We start from the raw sequence: 19,764 nt of genomic DNA, 5'->3' as shown, positions 1-19,764 counted from the left end.
GTGAGATCAGCCTTTTCTCCCTTTCCTTATCACTGTCTTTGTGGCTGTTTATAGCCAGGTGCGCATAGTGCACACCTCTGTGCCTCTGCTGTGGGTGTTCCAGGCTGGAGGCTACCCTGCTGTGAGGAGCATCACACAACACAAAGGCTGTCTACAGAATTGCATAGAGAGGTATTTGAAAAGGAAGCCACCCCCGAACCAGTTCTTCTACCTGCTCCTCTTGTTTGGTCGCTTTAAAATTCATGTGTCCATCACACCTTAGAACAACAAAACGTGGTGATATTTCCCCCAAGAAACCTTCTGTGAGTCTGTAGCCAGTCTCACTACCCACTTTGAAATGTAAATACGTTTTAAATAAAAAACACTGATATGTTTAAAGTATATCTAGGTGTGACGCATCCATTTCACGAGAAGTACATTTTGAGCCTGCCTTGATGGTGCAAGTAACAATATGAAGCAAGAATAGCGTTGCATGACAGAATGACTAGCAACTTTGGAAAGATTTAAAGAGCAGCTCACCAATTTTGCACCAAGCTCATTTCATATGAACTTAAAAAATATTAGAATACGACTCTCAATTAGTACACATATGGCTTAGTTACGTCAACGTATTGAATTAAAATTCACACTACGCTGCAATCTTTTCTGGTTTGTATATTCAGTTTATAATTATGTAGTGCTTTATATAGTGTATCAGGCATGGTTAATTTAATTACTTTTTTCACCAAAATCGGTCCTTTTAAAGTCAGGCCTCTGTGATTTCAACATTTACACTTCAGACACTGACAAGCTGCTGTTTTAAGCAAGTACTCAACATTTGTTGTTTGAAGCCCAGTACAAACATTTCAGTGTCCACCAAAAAAATGGAATGTTGCCCAAATAAAAACATTCCACACTTATTGCTTGCACTGAAGGTGATAGAACGTTCCAGATTCACCACTGGTGAATTCTGCGTTAACCAATTGTTCATTGCAATTTAATAGTAGAGTTCTAGTTTTTTAGAAACATGGCATTGTATATAATCAAAGCTTTTACTAGCCAAACGTTTTCAAAACTGTCAAATACCTTTGCAGAGGAAAATGTATTAAACAATAAAATGAGAAGAGATTTAACAATATCTACTTTGAGCGTGAAGGAACAGTGAAGACTGACCTCAGTCTAGAACTCCTGTGCAATAGGACAACCAATCATCACATGAGATATCCTCTCTCATTAAAACATCTTACACATTTGGAAACCAGTGACAATTTGTTTGAACATTTTCATTGGTGTCAAGTATAACATTAATATTTACATTCATGTTGCCACACAGACTCTTCAGACATTCATATAGATTACAACCAGCTGCCAATTCAGTAGCACTCCCCCCTCCATACCACAGTCCCATAAATCTTAAAACCATTGCAATGTAGATAGCTTAAACCATATCATATACTCGGGGCACACCAGTTGTTAACAAAGTTATTAAAAAACACTTAAAAAAACAGCCTGTATAGGTCAGGCTATGCACAACCTCCTACCCAACTCAGTATAAAATTGTAATGCCCTTTATCACACCCATCTATACCATATCCATGCCACAAGATGGTTTCTACCTTGTTAGACCTCATTATTGAGGCATAGCTTGGCCCCTGTGGCACAGCAAACAAGAAACCCTTGTCTGAACATACCCGTAGCCAATAAGTGCATTATATCAGACACATAAGAGGTAATGGGAGAAATACGTTCAGGTAGCATAAACCATTGGCAATCACTCTTACGCAGGAACAAACTCATTTTGCTATAACATTAAATGACAAGAACAATTACTAAACTGGATGTTTACAAATATCTACTAAATACATTAAATCAATTGCAATCAAACCACCTTAGCAATTCTGTCGGTTGAAATAAAACAGCATGAAAAGTGTGCCCAGATTAAGGATCTACTACTAGTGGTAGAAGTCGATATGCAAATACTGACATCATAACATGAATAATACATTCTATGTTGTGGAAAATTGCATATGGCTGAATTTTAAGATTGAGATATTGTTTGATATGTGTCATAAAGGAGGTGTTTATGAACTGCTCAGATCTCTAATGAAAAAGAATGTACTATTTCCAATACTGGTCCCCTGTTGCCTCTACACATCAGCCTTACGTTTTAATCTTCCTTATCTGTTCCCTTAAGTAGCATAAAGTAGGCATTCTAAATGCAACAAATTATTCGATGTTCACTGTACGCTCTTTTAAATAACGTAATGTTTCATAATTACATGCATTAATGGGGGAAAAACCTGCATAGTATAGGGCACATTTATTTCTTATGACTGTGATACAAATTACAAAAGTAATTTATTAACTAAGGTTTCTTTTATTTTGCAGGCTTATGAGGGTGTACTACAGCTGGTTGAAGCACGTGGACTTTATGAGGAACTCTGCATAGTTATGTGTGTTATCCCTGCCACTATTAGTAACAATGTTCCTGGTACAGACTTCAGTATCGGCTCGGACACCGCTGTTAATGCAGCTATGGAGGTTAGAAGCAGATACTACAAGATAGTTTTTGTATGGTTACAATCTTCACAATGCTTAATGTACAGTGGGTGCATAGAAGCCAAATCCAGTATATGTATTGTAAGTTCTTTAGAGATGTAGAGCCAGATGTACTAAAAACGTGGCTGCAAAAAGTGGTTGAATTTTGTTTATTGACTATTTGCAGCCATTAAAGTGACCTGTGTATGAACAGGTCGGTTCACATCCTAATGAACTGGATTGATTGAAATCCAACCAACCTCATTAATAACAATGAGATTGGTCCCAAATTGCGACTCCTGTTGATTGGTGGCAATCACCTGAATGGCAGCCTGCTATGGTCTGCAGACTACCATGTCTGTGATTGCCTCTAAGCAAACTAAACTGTTTATTTTAAATGTACCCTGCTTTCCTAAAAGAAAGTGTTTTCCCTATTGTGAAATGTTTGAATTTACATTCACCAAGAGGAATGGGACATCTTCCCTTTTGCCACGCCAACTCGGAAGTTGATAACATCAATGTTTTCTAATTACAGTGGCAAAAATTGATACACTGCATAGCAATTTGGCATTTGGAAATTATGCCTACAACTTACCTCTTCAAAATACCGAATCAGCATGGATTGCAATCCATTTTAGGACTTGGTGAGTTAGTAAAACCTTAGAGATTCCTGAGATGGTGTTTGCACATGGAAAAAAAAGCAGTCACAAACTCTGAATCAGAATGTTTGCTCCCGTGAAAATGCTTTGTACATCTAGCTGATAATTTCTAAAAATGTTTTAGATTTAGATTTTGTTCTGACTGTACACAGAGGAACAAAAATCAGTGTGGTTGAGTCGGCAGTCATCTCCTAAAAAAAGAATGGGAGATTTATTGAATATTTTTCAAATAATGTTTAGAGTTTAGGGTCACCTTTGAGGAAGTATACTGCTGAAACCAGAATTGGATTATTTGAAGGAGAGAACCATCTGGTTTGAGTTCAAGATTGGCTTTACAGTTAATGACTTTGAGCTAGATGTGAGTTTAGGAAGCTGGGTTCTGGTTACAGAAGCCAAACACACCCCTACCCCCACGCACACACACTTTTTGATTGGTTTTTAATGTAAGTTTGACTGAAGTGCACTGGATTCCTGCTAATCAGGTCCCCAGTGCCAGTGTTCCTTCATCAAAAACAAGACCCCTGGTCACTTGATCCCAAGTGACCAGACCTTTAGCATCTTTTATTGTAAATCCCTAGTAAATGGTTCCTCTAGCACCTAGGGCATAGGTACTAAAGAGGGTCCCTAAGAGCTGCAGAATAACCTATGCACTCCAAGGGACCCAGCACCAACCTCATACAGACTGCCTTTGCAAACTGTGTGTTAAGGGGCTCCAAAACGTGACAACACGACTTGGCACCAAGCCTGAGTGCCATGTCCCCTAAACAATGCATGTAACACTTGCAAGTCACCTGTACAGCAGGCCTTACATCCCCATGGCAGGGTGCATTATTTTACATGTGTGGACATATCCACAGGAGTAGAAATGCCCTTGCTATGCCTTTGTCGATTCTTAGACATAGTACGTGAACAGGGAAGCCATTTTAATTAAATGTGTTGGACACCGGTCAGTACGAGTTCCCCAGCTACAAGTTGGCTTCACTGAATCTAGGGATGTTTGGTATTGAACATCTCATATTAAAAAGCCCTCAATGATTCCTGTGATGGATTTATTAATACATGCACCCCAATGGCACCCTAGAGGTGCCCCTAGAAAACCTACCAACTGCTGGTGGGCTAACTGACTAGTTCCCGCCAGCCTGCCACCAACAGATGAGTTTCTGACCCCTAGGGGCGAGAGCCTTTGCTCTCGGGAGGTCGGTAAAAAAGCCTACTCTAAATTCATATAAAGGTATGCGTTATTTTTATAAGTTGGTGTTGGATTTCTTTATTGAGTGTGATTCTCACTTACTGCCTATGTGTATGCCTTACATGCTTAGTACTACCCTCTGATATGCCTAACTGCTCGCCCACACTACCACAAAAGAGGGCATTTGGGTTGTCAGTTGTTCCCCTGTCATTCCTTTGGGGTTTGCTTGGACTCTTTACACATTGGACCTCTTTTTTGGAAGAGCCAGCTTCCTACAGTAAGGTCAAATTAATCTGTGTACAAATTAACAAGAATTTAAATTCCATCAACCAGTCAATTTATTGTCTATCTCCTTTTAGGTACATCATTTTATCTTACCTTCTGCCCTCTACGCCTATAATTATTATAAATCTCAAAGACACAAGATTGTACATTAGCCGATCTTCAATTTAGCACAATCTGAACTGGTCTGTGAAGGAAGAGAGAACAGCAGATTATCCTCATAGCAATATAGAAACAGAAGACATGCAAGGATGCAAGACCTATTCATTCTCCTCAACCTACTGTGTGATTGTTACAGTGCTTCTGACAATGCAAGCATGAAAGCTAGTCGTTTCCCTGTTAAATAATGCTCTTGCATTTGTCCCTTGTCATTTTCATTATCACGTAAGACCCCAACATTTGTGTGGGATGTTTGCTAAAAACACCTATTTTAGCAGTATATTTGTCAATATCGAGTCGTATGACAATTATGTTGAGGTTTGTCTAGTCTGCATGGCAGTCAAGAATGTGTTTGTTTTTTTCGCTACAGGAAAATGCTTTGTAGGTAGCTCAGTAAAGACTTCAACAACTTTTAATGGATTTTAATCTGCAAAATAATTATGAAAAAACAGTTGAACATTCAGCTGTTTCCGCATCACCCATTATCTGTATTTACTTACTCCCTTCTAATCCCTTACTTTCCATTACTATACATTTGTTTAGATCACTGTTGTCCTTTGCAGTGTGTACTTAGCTGAGGTCTATTTGCTCTTTGGTATTGCTCATGTAGCCTTTTCATATGAGATTGAAAAATGTTACCATCCTTGTCTGGCTTCCCGATAACATTACGCAGAAAAGACATTAAATGCTCCTATTAGGGATGATTATTACAGCTGTACCTACAAATGAATACACATACTCAGTTAATGATAGTGAAGCATTATAATAGAGGAGAGCAACAACGTGCATATACAATCCAATGCAGATCAAAGCAAGCATTTGTAATGGAACAGGTCTCGCATTTCTCAGAGTTAGAGCTATTAGCAGTTGTAAAATCCCAACCGGACTTTTCTTGCCTCATTAAATGGAAAAAAACTAGCGCGATCGTGCTGCTAAAAAATGGAAATAGAAACGGTCTCAGGGTCGATGTCATGCAAAGCGCTCAACTTCTGCCAAGCGAGATTGCGCTGCGAAAAAAGATAAATAATAGTCCTCATATGTTTTCAGTACTTGCTTGCTGTGCTTGAGGAGGGCTAACCTCCGGAAAAGGCATGCCGTATGCGTGCCTTCCACTAATGAAAGCAAGCAGATTTTAAAAGGCAAGCCCATGAACCGATGAATGACACTGACGTGACATGGGTGGGGCTCCAAGCTCTTTTCTAACTACTACAGCGACTCGCATGTGATACGCATGCGCAAGCGCATGCTATCCCAGGCTCGACCCTAATAAAAACGAGGGGATTTCTAATTAACAAGGACAGAGACACTAAGCACTGAAGGAAAGATTGGGGGGACATGGAGGGAACTGAATAATCTGATATCTGGTAGGTTATGAGTTACAACTGTGCCATGTCCACTAGGAAACCCTGGTACCAATACCGTCTGGCAAAAAAGCTAACGCGTGATAAGTACAACATCTAGAGTGGCTACAATTTCTGTTGGAAAATCTGGAAATTAATTATTGCACATATGAAATCAGAAAACATAAAAAGGGTGTAACAGGTTTCCTTTGCAGAAACCTACCCTTTTCTTGATGGATTGGCGGAGAAGCTTTGGAAAAAATGGGTACTTTTTCTGCAGAAACATTTTGTTGAAGTATATTTGCTTTTTAATATAGAACCACACCAATCGAATGGCTGTGACAGCTAATTGTTCAGCCATCTTGTAAATGATCTTACCTTCAGTAAAGAAAGTAGATAAGAGACTGGGAATAAGGACGCCAAGCGTAGAAATTAGGTTTCCTATAGCAAGATGTACATACTTTCTGGTCTCAAATACTGGTTACAGTTTTGGACTACTTTTTTACTACCAGAAAGTCTTTGTTTCTTTTTTCTTTCAAACCAACTTATGTATGAATGGGCCATTTCTCAAAAAAAAAAAAGAAATGGATTAGCAGAGGATTGCAATCTGGCCTATCTCTTTAATATTTATGAGGGATGTTTCGGGACCCCCTCCGATTGCAGAAGATCAGAGATGGTAGCCTGTTAGGATTAGTAGAACACCATGTCTGTGACTGACTTATAATAAGGGTTTTATGGTAATTAAAGAAGTCTGATTTCCTTAAAGGAAATAAAAACAAAAGTTTTCTGCACCACTGCCTATTCGCCCACAAACATTTCCCAAAATCGTCTTCTCTTTTGCAAATGGATCATCACCTTTCTTGAGGAGACGGTAACTTGTAAGTGGTTTGCGACTGGTACGAGTTGCAAAACATTGATACATATGGTACGGAATCACTATTTGGAAAGGACACCCACCACATGCCCCATCTAAAAACTGATTAATAAACTATTTCCAACTGACAAAAACGTTAGCAATTTGGCAAATGAGTTTATTGCAAAGGCAGGAACCTTTTAGTGGTCACAAACACTAATTAGTGAATTGCACGTTTTGAGACCACGAGAAGGTTTAGTACATCTGGCCCCTAGTTCAAAACTCTGTAATGTAGCCAATAAACCAGATTTGTCTTTTTCGTTTTAGAGATGTCCTTAAGGCTACTTAAGTAAACATGACTTGCTTTTTCCCCAGCACTGAAGGTGGTCCACACCCTAAGTCTTTAGTTCATTTTGCTTTTATGTGTCCCTTTTAGAAACAACATAGAGTAATTCTACCGGATGACTGTGTAATGTGAGCTGCTTCGTCTGCTTGTTAAAGTGTTACATTAAAAGATATCTCTGTCATGGACGATGGTGGTTTCCCCAATGGTGCTGAATGGCTCCTTTTCTGTGTTATATGTGAATGTTAAAATTTGTATACAAAATTATGAAAAGGTTGTACACTAATAACTATTTAAAGTACTTATATGTTATATCTGCTGTGTTCAAGGAGATATGAAAATCACATTCACAAACTTGAAAGCCCCGAAATGCACGAAAATGTTTTTTAGTACTGCATTGGCAGTGGCACTGAACGATTATGGTGAAATGGTTTGTAAGGAAATGCCTCCTTGGCATGGTTGCCCCCTGACTTTTTGCCTTTGCTGATGCTATGTTTACAATTGAAAGTGTGCTGAGGCCTGCTAACCAGGCCCCAGCACCAGTGTTCTTTCCCTAACCTGTACTTTTGTATCCACAATTGGCAGACCCTGGCATCCAGATAAGTCCCTTGTAACTGGTACTTCTAGTACCAAGGGCCCTGATGCCAAGGAAGGTCTCTAAGGGCTGCAGCATGTCTTATGCCACCCTGGAGACCTCTCACTCAGCACAGACACACTGCTTGCCAGCTTGTGTGTGCTAGTGAGGACAAAACGAGTAAGTCGACATGGCACTCCCCTCAGGGTGCCATGCCAGCCTCTCACTGCCTATGCAGTATAGGTAAGACACCCCTCTAGCAGGCCTTACAGCCCTAAGGCAGGGTGCACTATACCATAGGTGAGGGTACCAGTGCATGAGCATGGTACCCCTACAGTGTCTAAACAAAACCTTAGACATTGTAAGTGCAGGGTAGCCATAAGAGTATATGGTCTGGGAGTCCGTCAAACACGAACTCCACAGCACCATAATGGCTACACTGAAAACTGGGAAGTTTGGTATCAAACTTCTCAGCACAATAAATGCACACTGATGCCAGTGTACATTTTATTGTAAAATACACCCCAGAGGGCACCTTAGAGGTGCCCCCTGAAACTTAACCGACTATCTGTGTAGGCTGACTAGTTTTAGCAGCCTGCCACAAACCGAGACATGTTGCTGGCCCCACGGGGAGAGTGCCTTTGTCACTCTGAGGCCAGTAACAAAGCCTGCACTGGGTGGAGATGCTAACACCTCCCCCAGGCAGGAATTGTCACACCTGGCGGTGAGCCTCAAAGGCTCACCTCCTTTGTGCCAACCCAGCAGGACACTCCAGCTAGTGGAGTTGCCCGCCCCCTCCGGCCAGGCCCCACTTTTGGCGGCAAGGCCGGAGAAGATAATGAGAAAAACAAGGAGGAGTCACTGGCCAGTCAGGACAGCCCCTAAGGTGTCCTGAGCTGAGGTGACTCTGACTTTTAGAAATCCTCCATCTTGCAGATGGAGGATTCCCCCAATAGGGTTAGGATTGTGACCCCCTCCCCTTGGGAGGAGGCACAAAGAGGGTGTACCCACCCTCAGGGCTAGTAGCCATTGGCTACTAACCCCCCAGACCTAAACACGCCCTTAAATTTAGTATTTAAGGGCTACCCTGAACCCTAGAAAATTAGATTCCTGCAACTACAAGAAGAAGGACTGCCTAGCTGAAAACCCCTGCAGCGGAAGACCAGAAGACGACAACTGCCTTGGCTCCAGAAACTCACCGGCCTGTCTCCTGCCTTCCAAAGATCCTGCTCCAGCGACGCCTTCCAAAGGGACCAGCGACCTCGACATCCTCTGAGGACTGCCCCTGCTTCGAAAAGACAAGAAACTCCCGAGGACAGCGGACCTGCTCCAAGAAAGGCTGCAACTTTGTTTCCAGCAGCTTTGAAAGAACCCTGCAAGCTCCCCGCAAGAAGCGTGAGACTTGCAACACTGCACCCGGCGACCCCGACTCGGCTGGTGGAGATCCAACACCTCAGGAGGGACCCCAGGACTACTCTGATACTGTGAGTACCAAAGCCTGTCCCCCCTGAGCCCCCACAGCGCCGCCTGCAGAGGGAATCCCGAGGCTTCCCCTGACCGCGACTCTTTGAACCCAAAGTCCCGACGCCTGGGAGAGACCCTGCACCCGCAGCCCCCAGGACCTGAAGGACCGGACTTTCACTGGAGAAGTGACCCCCAGGAGTCCCTCTCCCTTGCCCAAGTGGAGGTTTCCCCGAGGAACCCCCCCCTTGCCTGCCTGCAGCGCTGAAGAGATCCCGAGATCTCTCATAGACTAACATTGCGAACCCGACGCCTGTTTCTACACTGCACCCGGCCGCCCCCGCGCTGCTGAGGGTGAAATTTCTGTGTGGACTTGTGTCCCCCCCGGTGCCCTACAAAACCCCCCTGGTCTGCCCTCCGAGGACGCGGGTACTTACCTGCAAGCAGACCGGAACCAGGGCACCCCCTTCTCTCCATTCTAGCCTATGTGTTTTGGGCACCACGTTGAACTCTGCACCTGACCGGCCCTGAGCTGCTGGTGTGGTGACTTTGGGGTTGCTCTGAACCCCCAACGGTGGGCTACCTTGGACCAAGAACTGAACCCTGTAAGTGTCTTACTTACCTGGTAAAACTAACCAAAACTTACCTCCCCCAGGAACTGTGAAAATTGCACTAAGTGTCCACTTTTAAAACAGCTATTTGTCAATAACTTGTAAAGTATACATGCAATTTTTATGATTTGAAGTTCCTAAAGTACTTACCTGCAATACCTTTCAAATGAGATATTACATGTAGAATTTGAACGTGTGGTTCTTAAAATAAACTAAGAAAAGATATTTTTCTATAACAAAACCTATTGGCTGGATTTGTCTCTGAGTGTGTGTACCTCATTTATTGTCTATGTGTATGTACAACAAATGCTTAACACTACTCCTTGGATAAGCCTACTGCTCGACCACACTACCACAAAATAGAGCATTAGTATTATCTATTTTTACCACTATTTTACCTCTAAGGGGAACCCTTGGACTCTGTGCATGCTATTCCTTACTTTGAAATAGCACATACAGAGCCAACTTCCTACATGGTTCCATTGCTCCTGGCAAGAGAAGCTGCACTAAGATGAGTGGATAGATGTATGTGGTTGGTGTTTTAAAGTAGCGAATACCAGTGTGTGCATTTGGAGGGGGTTATGTGGATGTCACATTTTAATGTATACCACTAGGGGGATTAAGAAGCAAGAAATCCAGGACGCCCTCAGCTTCCCAGTCAATACAAGTCCTATTAAGGTGAGAGGGTTATTCTATATTGTTCATCCCCCCTGAAAAATGTGAGTGGTGAATAGTGGGGCCCTTGAATCTCTTAAATTTTATAAAAGAATCCTCATCCACAGATACAGTACATGGAATGCTTAATCATTGGCTCCTCGCCCACTACACCTAGTGTGAATGGGTGGGCTTGAGGCAATTTGTAAGCGGATCACTTACTATAAAGGACTCTTTAATTAAAATTGGCTGTAGGGTTTTCTAATCTATTGATTATTATGAGTAATTTTGGCACTGTCAAAACAGGTGTATACAATGATGCTATTAGATCCACACATCAGACGTCGACTTGTTTCAGCCCTTCTTATTGCCCCTCCGGGTCATTGGGCTTTTTACTAGGCGCAATGTCTCTTATAAATCCCTATTCTCTGCATTTTTCCAAACTACAATGTAGTATAAGGGTGTGAAATTAACATACACGGAAACCTGCATATTCATACCAACCATAAAAAGGGAATTTCTCTGTTTGTCTGGAACAAAAAAGAGAGACATATTTGACATTCTTAGCACAGTTGCACAAACCTGTGCGGTTGTGTATGTCACTCATTATTTACATCCGTGCACTGTGCATAGGTCAAGTAATGCACAAACGTGAATCCCCTTCATTCCACCACCCACTCATTGCTGTACACACACTCTAGTGAGAGCATTCTCACATTATAAAAATCACAGAGTGTAGTGTGAGGTGTGACACACGCTTCTTGCCAAGAGGGAGAAGTACCATACATTGTATTGTACATGTAAAAAGATTTGGAAATGGATGAAAAAGGACATAAAATCTTTGACTAATTCCTCACACTCTTCGTGAAAGGAAATAAGTGCAATCATAGGCAGCCCAGCCCGGAGGACATTGACAAGTGGTTTTGGTATTATTACCATTTAATTTTTTCCAATCATTTTCAATTCGGAATGTATAACCTGTTTCCGTTATCAAAAAGCACGTTGAAAAATGTAAAAACACTTTGACTAATGTACTTTTTCATGTGGTGTTGTTGTGTAAGCCAAACACTTGTTTTTGCATTTTTTTTGGCGCATAGAGTTGTGACCGCATCAAACAGTCCGCTTCAGGGACAAAGCGTCGTGTGTTCATAGTGGAGACGATGGGGGGCTTCTGTGGCTACCTGGCCACCGTGACAGGCATTGCTGTGGGAGCTGATGCTGCTTACATCTATGAGGACCAGTTAACTATTCACGACCTGAAGGTAAATATCCAATTTTGCACATTCGTCATAAACATTTTACACGCAAGATTTTAATGCTGTTCACAAGGATGAATGGACTCAACAGCTAACAAACAAAATAACCATGTCCCATTGTGGCAGCAAACAGCCGGGCCTAATATCTCGTAGGCATTCCAATGTGTTGCAAGTATAATTTGGTAATTTAGAAAGCAAATGATATCTTCTACTACATGCTTCAGGAGATTATTCACGAAAATGGCCTTTTAGCAAAGAGATCATTTTTTGGGCATGTTAATCATTGAATGTTACTGTATTATAGTGTGTGAGTGTGTGCGTGCGCATGTGCAAGCCAGGGTCCCCAACAGCATTCATAGGAGTCAAACAATCCAAATGGCATATAACAAATGCCAGTTATTCTTGAGCCATCTATTCATACAAATCAACAACATTCAATTTTATAATTTCTCCTTTTTTGTGCATTTGTGGTTGGGTTATTAACACTTTTCATATCTCTGTATGACTATAACCACTAAAGACTTGTTGAAAAGGCGTAAATTGACAACTCACAGCTGAAGAGCTACAGAACATATCCACCCAACAGTATTAATACAGACCTTACACTTTAACTGGTATTGGAAAGCCTCTAACTAGCATGGTTTGTTTTAAATGCATGAAAACCAAAGGTTTTGTACATTTCTCCTATGATTGAAAGATACACAGCCAGCTCCCTTAGCAGTTTATTCTAGGGGCAGCAGGAGGGTTTTCTGTTTCCATGACTTCCAACTGCAAAAAAGTTAAATTAATACCTTGGAGTATGTTCTTACATTTATACCTCCAGCAGTTCACGAAATACTCACTTCTTTGTCCCTTGATGCAGTTTATTGGCAAATAGACTGCATTTTTGCAATTGACCATTGGGTATACCAGAAGCCACCAATTTCATCTGTTGAGCCCTGGGGACTGAACTGGATGCTGTTTAATGGTCTTTCTCTAGTATGACTGTTTTGTAAGGATTTAAATTGTATCACCGTTTGTCCTTTGGGTGTTTTCATTTCCCTATGGACTGCAAGCATCTTACTCCACCATGTTTCCTCTGTGGGTTTTGGATCACCTTCATATCTCCCCCTTAATTTTTGTTAGCTTGCCCCCCCTACACAGCTGAAAACTTGAATTATTGCTAAGTCCTCTAAGAATGACATGATTGCACGCTCGGACCATAAATGCATATAGAATAATTTATAAAACACTCATGGTCAATCGTTTTTTTTTTTTTTTTTTTTTTTTTACACACATTATTTGGGTGAGATAGCTATTTTGAAGTAGTAACCTGCTCTATATACTCGAGGTATGCATTATTATATTGTATAGTGGTTGGGTCTTGAATTGTATCAACATTTCGCAAACTTGTTAAATTTGGGGATTGAGCATAACAATGATTCATTATGACATATATATATATATATATACTATACATATAAAAATGCTCCAATATATGCCTACCATTTTAGATTTTTATTCTATTGTTCAATTGGTAGCAAGCAAACAAGTTGTCAAGTTTTCACATAATTTGACGTTGTCATTGAAGTTTCAGAGTAGAAAGTCAAGTAATAATGCTTTGCCCATCAACATTTCTCTTCTCCAATTTAGAAATAAATTGTTTTTCCTGTAGTCCTATACAATGCCACACAATGACTGTTCAGCTGATTTTTTTCCTTTGGGTCTGTTAGATGTCGTTTTCTTGGTGGACATAGAGAGCACTCCATTCCACTTACCTGCCATCACAAGTTTGCATTAAACAATGTTTGCCAAAGGACCATTGATAAGACAATTGTTATGCTTGCTCATGTTTTAAACCTAGAGCATAGAGACAACTTAAGGTTCGCAAATTGAGTAGTGATAGAAAAGTTAAGGGAACTTTATTTCTAGAAGCCTAATGAGCATGGCCTGCCCATGCCAATTTGTTTTTTTAAGGTGAAGGATGATTTAGAAGCTAGAGAAGAGTCCAACGTAGACAAGTGTAGTGACTTTGGCATTGAGAAATTAGATGCACAACACTGAAGTTCCAGAGTTAGTGCCAAAAAAAGATTCGACTGTTGAAACCAAAATATGGCATCCAGGTTGATTGATAAACTGCATGCTGAACGTTTCATCATTTGAAAACTAATTTTTAAAATAGCCCCTCTGTGTCAAAAACAAAGGACACAAGTAGGGATCTGTCAAAATACATCAGACCGACTTCAAAGTGGGATCAGCTCCGAAAGCTGACCATTTAGCCGAGGTGTTTAATTTAAAGTTGATGAGCACTAAAATCGAAGGCAATTGACCCCAAAAACAGACACTGAAACACTTCAAAAAGAAAAAAGTCTTGGAAGACCTTGACCAAAAACTATGGAGAAAAAAAGCTCACAAAGAAGAAATGGCCTCCAAGATCAGGAAAAAGTCAGTCAACTAATATGGCTCTTTCTCATGGATATTTCCAACTGTAGTTTTAAGATCAGTCATGAATCTTTGTGGGCAGTGTGCCAAGAAGGCATCTTCTTAGTCTCCAACCTACTGTCTAGGTCCTTGAACACCAGAGCAGATAAACTGAGCTGGTGGCATCTGGCAGATCACAAGTGACATGTGCATCCCGAGGTGGTGCAGGGCCTCTTGGCACACTGGGAAAGCCCTGGCTAGATCTATTTGCCACCTTTGGGAATGCACAATGTCAGCGATTTTGGGTGCTAGGGTCTCCTTCAAGGCAATCCCAATTGAAATTGTGCAATGAACTCCTGTAAGTTTCCTACAAGTATCTGTTATGTTTCGGGTTCTAAAGATTATTAGGAAGGCCCAGGCTTAAGTCATCTTAGTTGCCACATACTTGGCAAGGAGAGTGTAGTACCCAAAGCTTTCGCAGCATGAGCATTTGTCCTCCGATCAAACTTATGCTTCGATAGGAACTCCTACCTCAGCAGTAGGGCAAAATCTTTCATCCTAATCTTTACAACTTACACCTCCATGCATGGAGATGGACCAGCAGCAGCTAATTGTTCTTGAATTGCCCTGTGAGTGGATTGGATGTTATCCTTGCTCCCTGATACTCCTCCTTGGTGTCTGTCTATGCAGGGCACTGCTTGGTTTGGCACCTGAGACACTGACCTCTTACATGCCAAAATTTCCAACGTCCTTTTGTTTGTTTTGTCCAAGGCTTTGCGGTGGTCACAGTGAAAGGTGATCTGTCAGCTATTTTGGCCTGTCTGTCTCTGTTTACTGGACCAACAGTCCTTGTTTAAGTCTTCAGTTGTGATGCTTTTTATAAAAGGTTAAGCATGTATGTTTCCTTCCATAGCATTTGTGATGGCCATGTGGAACTTCAACCTGGTCTTGACAGTCCTTATGTGTACACTCTTTGAGCTTATGCACAGCTGCTCTTAAGGCCCTTGACACTGATAACAGTCTTCCTTATTGCCACTATGCTAGCATGCCATGTGAATGCACTGAAAGTGCTCTCAGTACAACCTCCTTACACTGCCTTGTTCTTGGACAAGTAGATCTGACTGCCCTGGTAGCTTTCTTCCCTAAGGTCATGATGCTCTTTCATGTTGGCAGATCATTCACCTTATCCACATCTCAGGTGCAGAGAGGGGCAGTGCGGTGCATAAGCGTACCCTGTCAATGAGAAGAGTCCTCTGCATCAAAATGTGCTAAGCACTGGCAAAAAAGCCAACCCCCTGCCTCCACCCCCTCCACCTCCCCGAGGACCCGAGAGCCCATTTCAGCACGGGCCAAGGTTGTTAGTGTCGTTTAGCACACAAAGCACCTGTTTTTGATATATGCCCAGCTGCAGCATGGATGCAACACTACTGCCTTGACTGCCAGGTCAAATGAGCATGCCACTTCCCTCAATCTGTCCTGCAGGACGTTTTCATCTGAGTACCCTCCCCAGGCCACCCTCCAATAGGAGGTACTGCTTTAGTATCTATTCTAATTGCTAGAAGTATCCATAAGAAGAAGTTACTAACCTTTGGAAACACTCCTTCGAGTGGGTATTCCATTCACACATTACTCCTTGGCCTTCCATCTCCTCATTCTTTGTAGTGGCCTCTTTAACATCTAAAAAAAATTCCACGTTAGAGACCAGTACACTGTTCCCAATAATTGTTCTATGCTCCGCATCTGAGGGAGCAGAAAGGTAAAGAGTCAAGAATTGTTTGTAAGCATGCAGGGGTGTCACTTACATGCAGCTCTGTTCCATCACATCTGGGAAAGTACAAAGCCTACTCAGAGCCGCACAACACCATCTGCTGGCACTCAAGAGCATAACTTTCGAAATGCTCCTTTTCAGTCTAGCACCAGCAAGCGCTCTGAATCAGGAAGTGAGCTCGTCCCTGTATAGCTTAGCCCAAAATGATGCACAGATGGGGACTTGCTACCTAATGGTGAGGAAACCAGGAATACCATATGGAAAAACAGGTGACAAGGCACAAGCAACTGAAAGTCAACGAGCTGTTTTCATAACATTCTAGGAACATAGCATACACATACAGCCCCAAATACTACAGTTGTTCTGTGTCACCAAAATCGGGATTAAAGCATCTCCTTTTGGAGATGCTTTAATCAAGAAGTAGACACTCAATTGTAGTAAGGACCACCTACATGGAACTACTAGACCCACAAATAGAAAGCACCATCCTATAATTACAGGAGCGTACCACTGGCTTTTACTCAAGGATATCAAAGTAACATTCAAATAACAAAGTTCATGGTAGCTCAGACCCTTAAATAGCAAGCTGAGAACAGTCCAGCTGTTAATGTAAAGGCAGAGCTCTATTCTCAGTGCCCTGAGGCTGATTGGGAGCAGCCTGGTCCTGGCTTAGGAAGTATTTACAATGGCACAGTCCTCTGTACATGCATCATGGAAGGTGACGTTTTGGCTGGGTGGTTAAAGAATGAGAAGAACTGATGTGCAGATTCCAGTTTCAAACCCCCATTTCCCATCTATTGTACATTGCGGAAGGCATAGTTTTTAAATGGCATGCACCCAGCATTAAAGTGTTAAAAAGAGCAAATACTGTGCCTTGCAGGATTCCATAGCAGTGTATTTTGGGAGATACAGGCCTTTTGGCTTCTATATGTCTAAAAATCTTGAAAACTAAAAAAGGCTTCACTTGAGCTTTTCAGCAGTGAGCTGCCAATCCCTAGCACCCCTTTAGACCACGGCATTGCATCCTGAAGTTCATCCAGCGTTGTTGCGCAGTGTGCTAATTGCTGGGAGCCCCCTGTCCTACCGAAAAGTGCTGTGATGCTTCACTAATGGTAGAGTTTGTGCCTTACAAATTTACAAATGACAATGGCATTTGGGGGGGCCCGCCGGCTCACCGGCTCACCTGTGCCTCACAGGGTTACATGCTTTCTTTTTAAGGTCAGATGTTTGATTGACTGAGGTCAGGAGAAACCATTTGACAGTTGTTTTGGTCGCGTTTATGAAAATGCATGCAACTGCTGGGTAGGTTGTTTATTTCATACAAATGAATCGTCCAAGTTCATATGCAAACAGGTACTTATTTAAGTACAAAATAAATCAGCATCTAATTTTGAACCCTACTATGTAGCCTCAGTAATGATCCAGTGATGGACAGTCTGAATTGTGTTTTACCTAACTTTTAAAATGGTCAGCTGTATGGGGACACTTTTACTCCTCAGCTGGGGATAGACTTCTAGTGGCACTTACTATGTGAGAATCCATAACATAAATTAACAGAAAAACCATAAGCAACTGTTTTTTTCTAGGCTGTGGTTTACAAACTCACTAATATGCTGCTAATTTTGGTAAAATAAAGAATTGAACATGAGAGCCAATATGCATGTTTACCTATGCTATTTTAAAGTACTTTTGCAATGATGTTTAATGGTTAGTTTGCAAAACCTGTAGATGTTCTGGAAATGTGAAATTTTAAATGACAAAACGCAATGGATTTTTCAGCTACTTTACATCTTCCTGGCCCCTTTAGGCTAACGTGGAGCATCTGACTGATAAAATGAAGACTGATATTCAGAGGGGCTTGGTGTTAAGGTAAGAACGTAATAGTGGCCACCGAAACGCTGTGCGGCATCCTTTCTGGGTGCTTTACTAATTTAGTATTATTCTTTTCACCATCATATTGTTACTGCTATTTTACAGTATTGACTAGAGAAAAGTGTGTTAGTTCCTGGCCCTTGAAGGTTCTCTGAGGCCTTGGTCACTAATTACGTGGCCCCATTTTGATTCTTTCTGAGCACATTTTTGGGTAAATGCATGACAGATGTTGTCTGTGGGATTCCAGTCTTTGACCACCTCTTTGCTGAGCAGCACCTTATCTTGTCCATATCTGATAGAGACTTCTAGTTACAGATTCTTTACTTTTGAATTTTCCCCCAGGCGTCAGACTGAATCCAGAGAATATTGTGAGCAATACCCCGCACGCCATCATGTTGCATTGATTGGCTCCACATCTGTTGTCCACGCCGGATATGATTTTGCTGTTCCTATATAGGCACTACCCTGGCGTGCTGACATCAGTTCTTTTGTTTCCACGGCAGTAAGCGCTGATCTGAAGAGAGCTAGCCCCAAGTAACTTTTTGACTGTCTTTTTTTTTTTTTTTTTTTACTTTTTGTCAAATATGTTTTTGAGTTTTTAACTCCTGGTGAATCGAGGATGTCATAGAGGAAGACCGGATTCAAGCTCTACGGTTCTTGTCATCGGATGATGTCTGTGATAGATCCGCACCTTGTGTGTCTTTGGTGCCTGGAGCGAGACCAGGACCCGAAGTTGTTCTTTGACTGTTGGGCCATGCATCAGAAGGCTTTGAGGGGAGTGGTCCCTGAAGCTGATGGCAGCCCAACGCTCGACTCCGCAAGTTGAGATCTCGATCAAGAGGAGGGTCCTGGGATCGGACACAGAGTCCTCCATCGTCATTGTCCCAATCCAAGCCCTCAGGTCTAGCTGGTAAGTCAAGGCACCAAAAGAAATATAAGAAGTTGAAGCATTCTTTGACTTTTCCTCGTCCGTTGGGTGATGGGGTGAGGGAGTGTTGCATTTTAGGCCTCTCTCTCTCCAGAGCCTGTGCCTGGGCTGACTGTGCCTCCCTGAGTTTCCGGGAGCGGGAGTGATCCCTGCCCAACTTAGAGAGTTTTACGAGGCCATGTGCCTCATTTTTGAACAGCCCAACACCATTGGAGTGCCTTCGGGCCCTGCAGAGTCAGAAGGGACCTCTTCAGGTTCTCCAGTGGCCGATTCAGCACAGAATGGGCACCCAAGGATCCAGTGCTGGATCCAGACCCAAGTCGGTTGTACCACTCCGACCATCCCCGACGCTCCTGGCGCCATCCAGGCCCACGGGCAGCAGCATCCCCATTGTAATCCCTCACTCCGACACAGAGCTGGGTGGGTGTCGTATGACATGGATTGTGACACCGGCAGGAGCTTTGGCTTCTATGTCAGATACTGGGCCCCTTTCTTATGGGCTTGGTTACGGAGATGAATGGGAGGGGTTGCTGGACCCTTTAGAATACCAGCTCCAGGAACAAATTATGGACTAGTGTACAGACTTATGTGTAGTTAGTGGACTGGATACTTCTTCAGATACTGGCATGCTTTCTCACCCTACCATGGCTATGGATGAGGGAGATTCCTATTCTTTATTGTTGAGGATGGCAGTTGAGATTCTGGACCTCGAGTTGCCTTAGGTGTGCTTCAGGACTAATCTTCTGACATAGATGCTAGAACCAGGAGCTTCCACCTCAGAACCTTTGCTCCGGTTTAATGAGGCCCTTATGGATGTCCTACTGGGTGGCTGTCTCACACCCAGGACAGGGGCTCCTGTGAACAGGACAATTGCCTGCCGCCATCACCCTGCTCCAGA

The 19,764-nt window shown here is 42.3% G+C and overlaps 1 protein-coding gene across 2 annotated transcripts in view; it reads left to right on the top strand.

Moving 5' to 3' along the window:
* Positions 1-19,764, top strand: part of PFKL (phosphofructokinase, liver type) — a 304,230-nt gene that overhangs the window by 245,267 nt on the left and 39,199 nt on the right. For both annotated transcript variants that reach the window (XM_069225784.1, XM_069225783.1), the window contains exons 16-18: positions 2,368-2,520; positions 11,740-11,904; positions 17,874-17,935. In XM_069225784.1, coding sequence (XP_069081885.1) covers positions 2,368-2,520; positions 11,740-11,904; positions 17,874-17,935 — 380 coding nt within the window. The remainder of the gene's footprint in view (positions 1-2,367; positions 2,521-11,739; positions 11,905-17,873; positions 17,936-19,764) is intronic.

This window comes from Pleurodeles waltl, chromosome 3_1, assembly GCF_031143425.1.
Source record: "Pleurodeles waltl isolate 20211129_DDA chromosome 3_1, aPleWal1.hap1.20221129, whole genome shotgun sequence".
Lineage (NCBI taxonomy): Eukaryota > Metazoa > Chordata > Amphibia > Caudata > Salamandridae > Pleurodeles > Pleurodeles waltl.
This window is presented reverse-complemented; position numbering and strand designations above follow the sequence as displayed.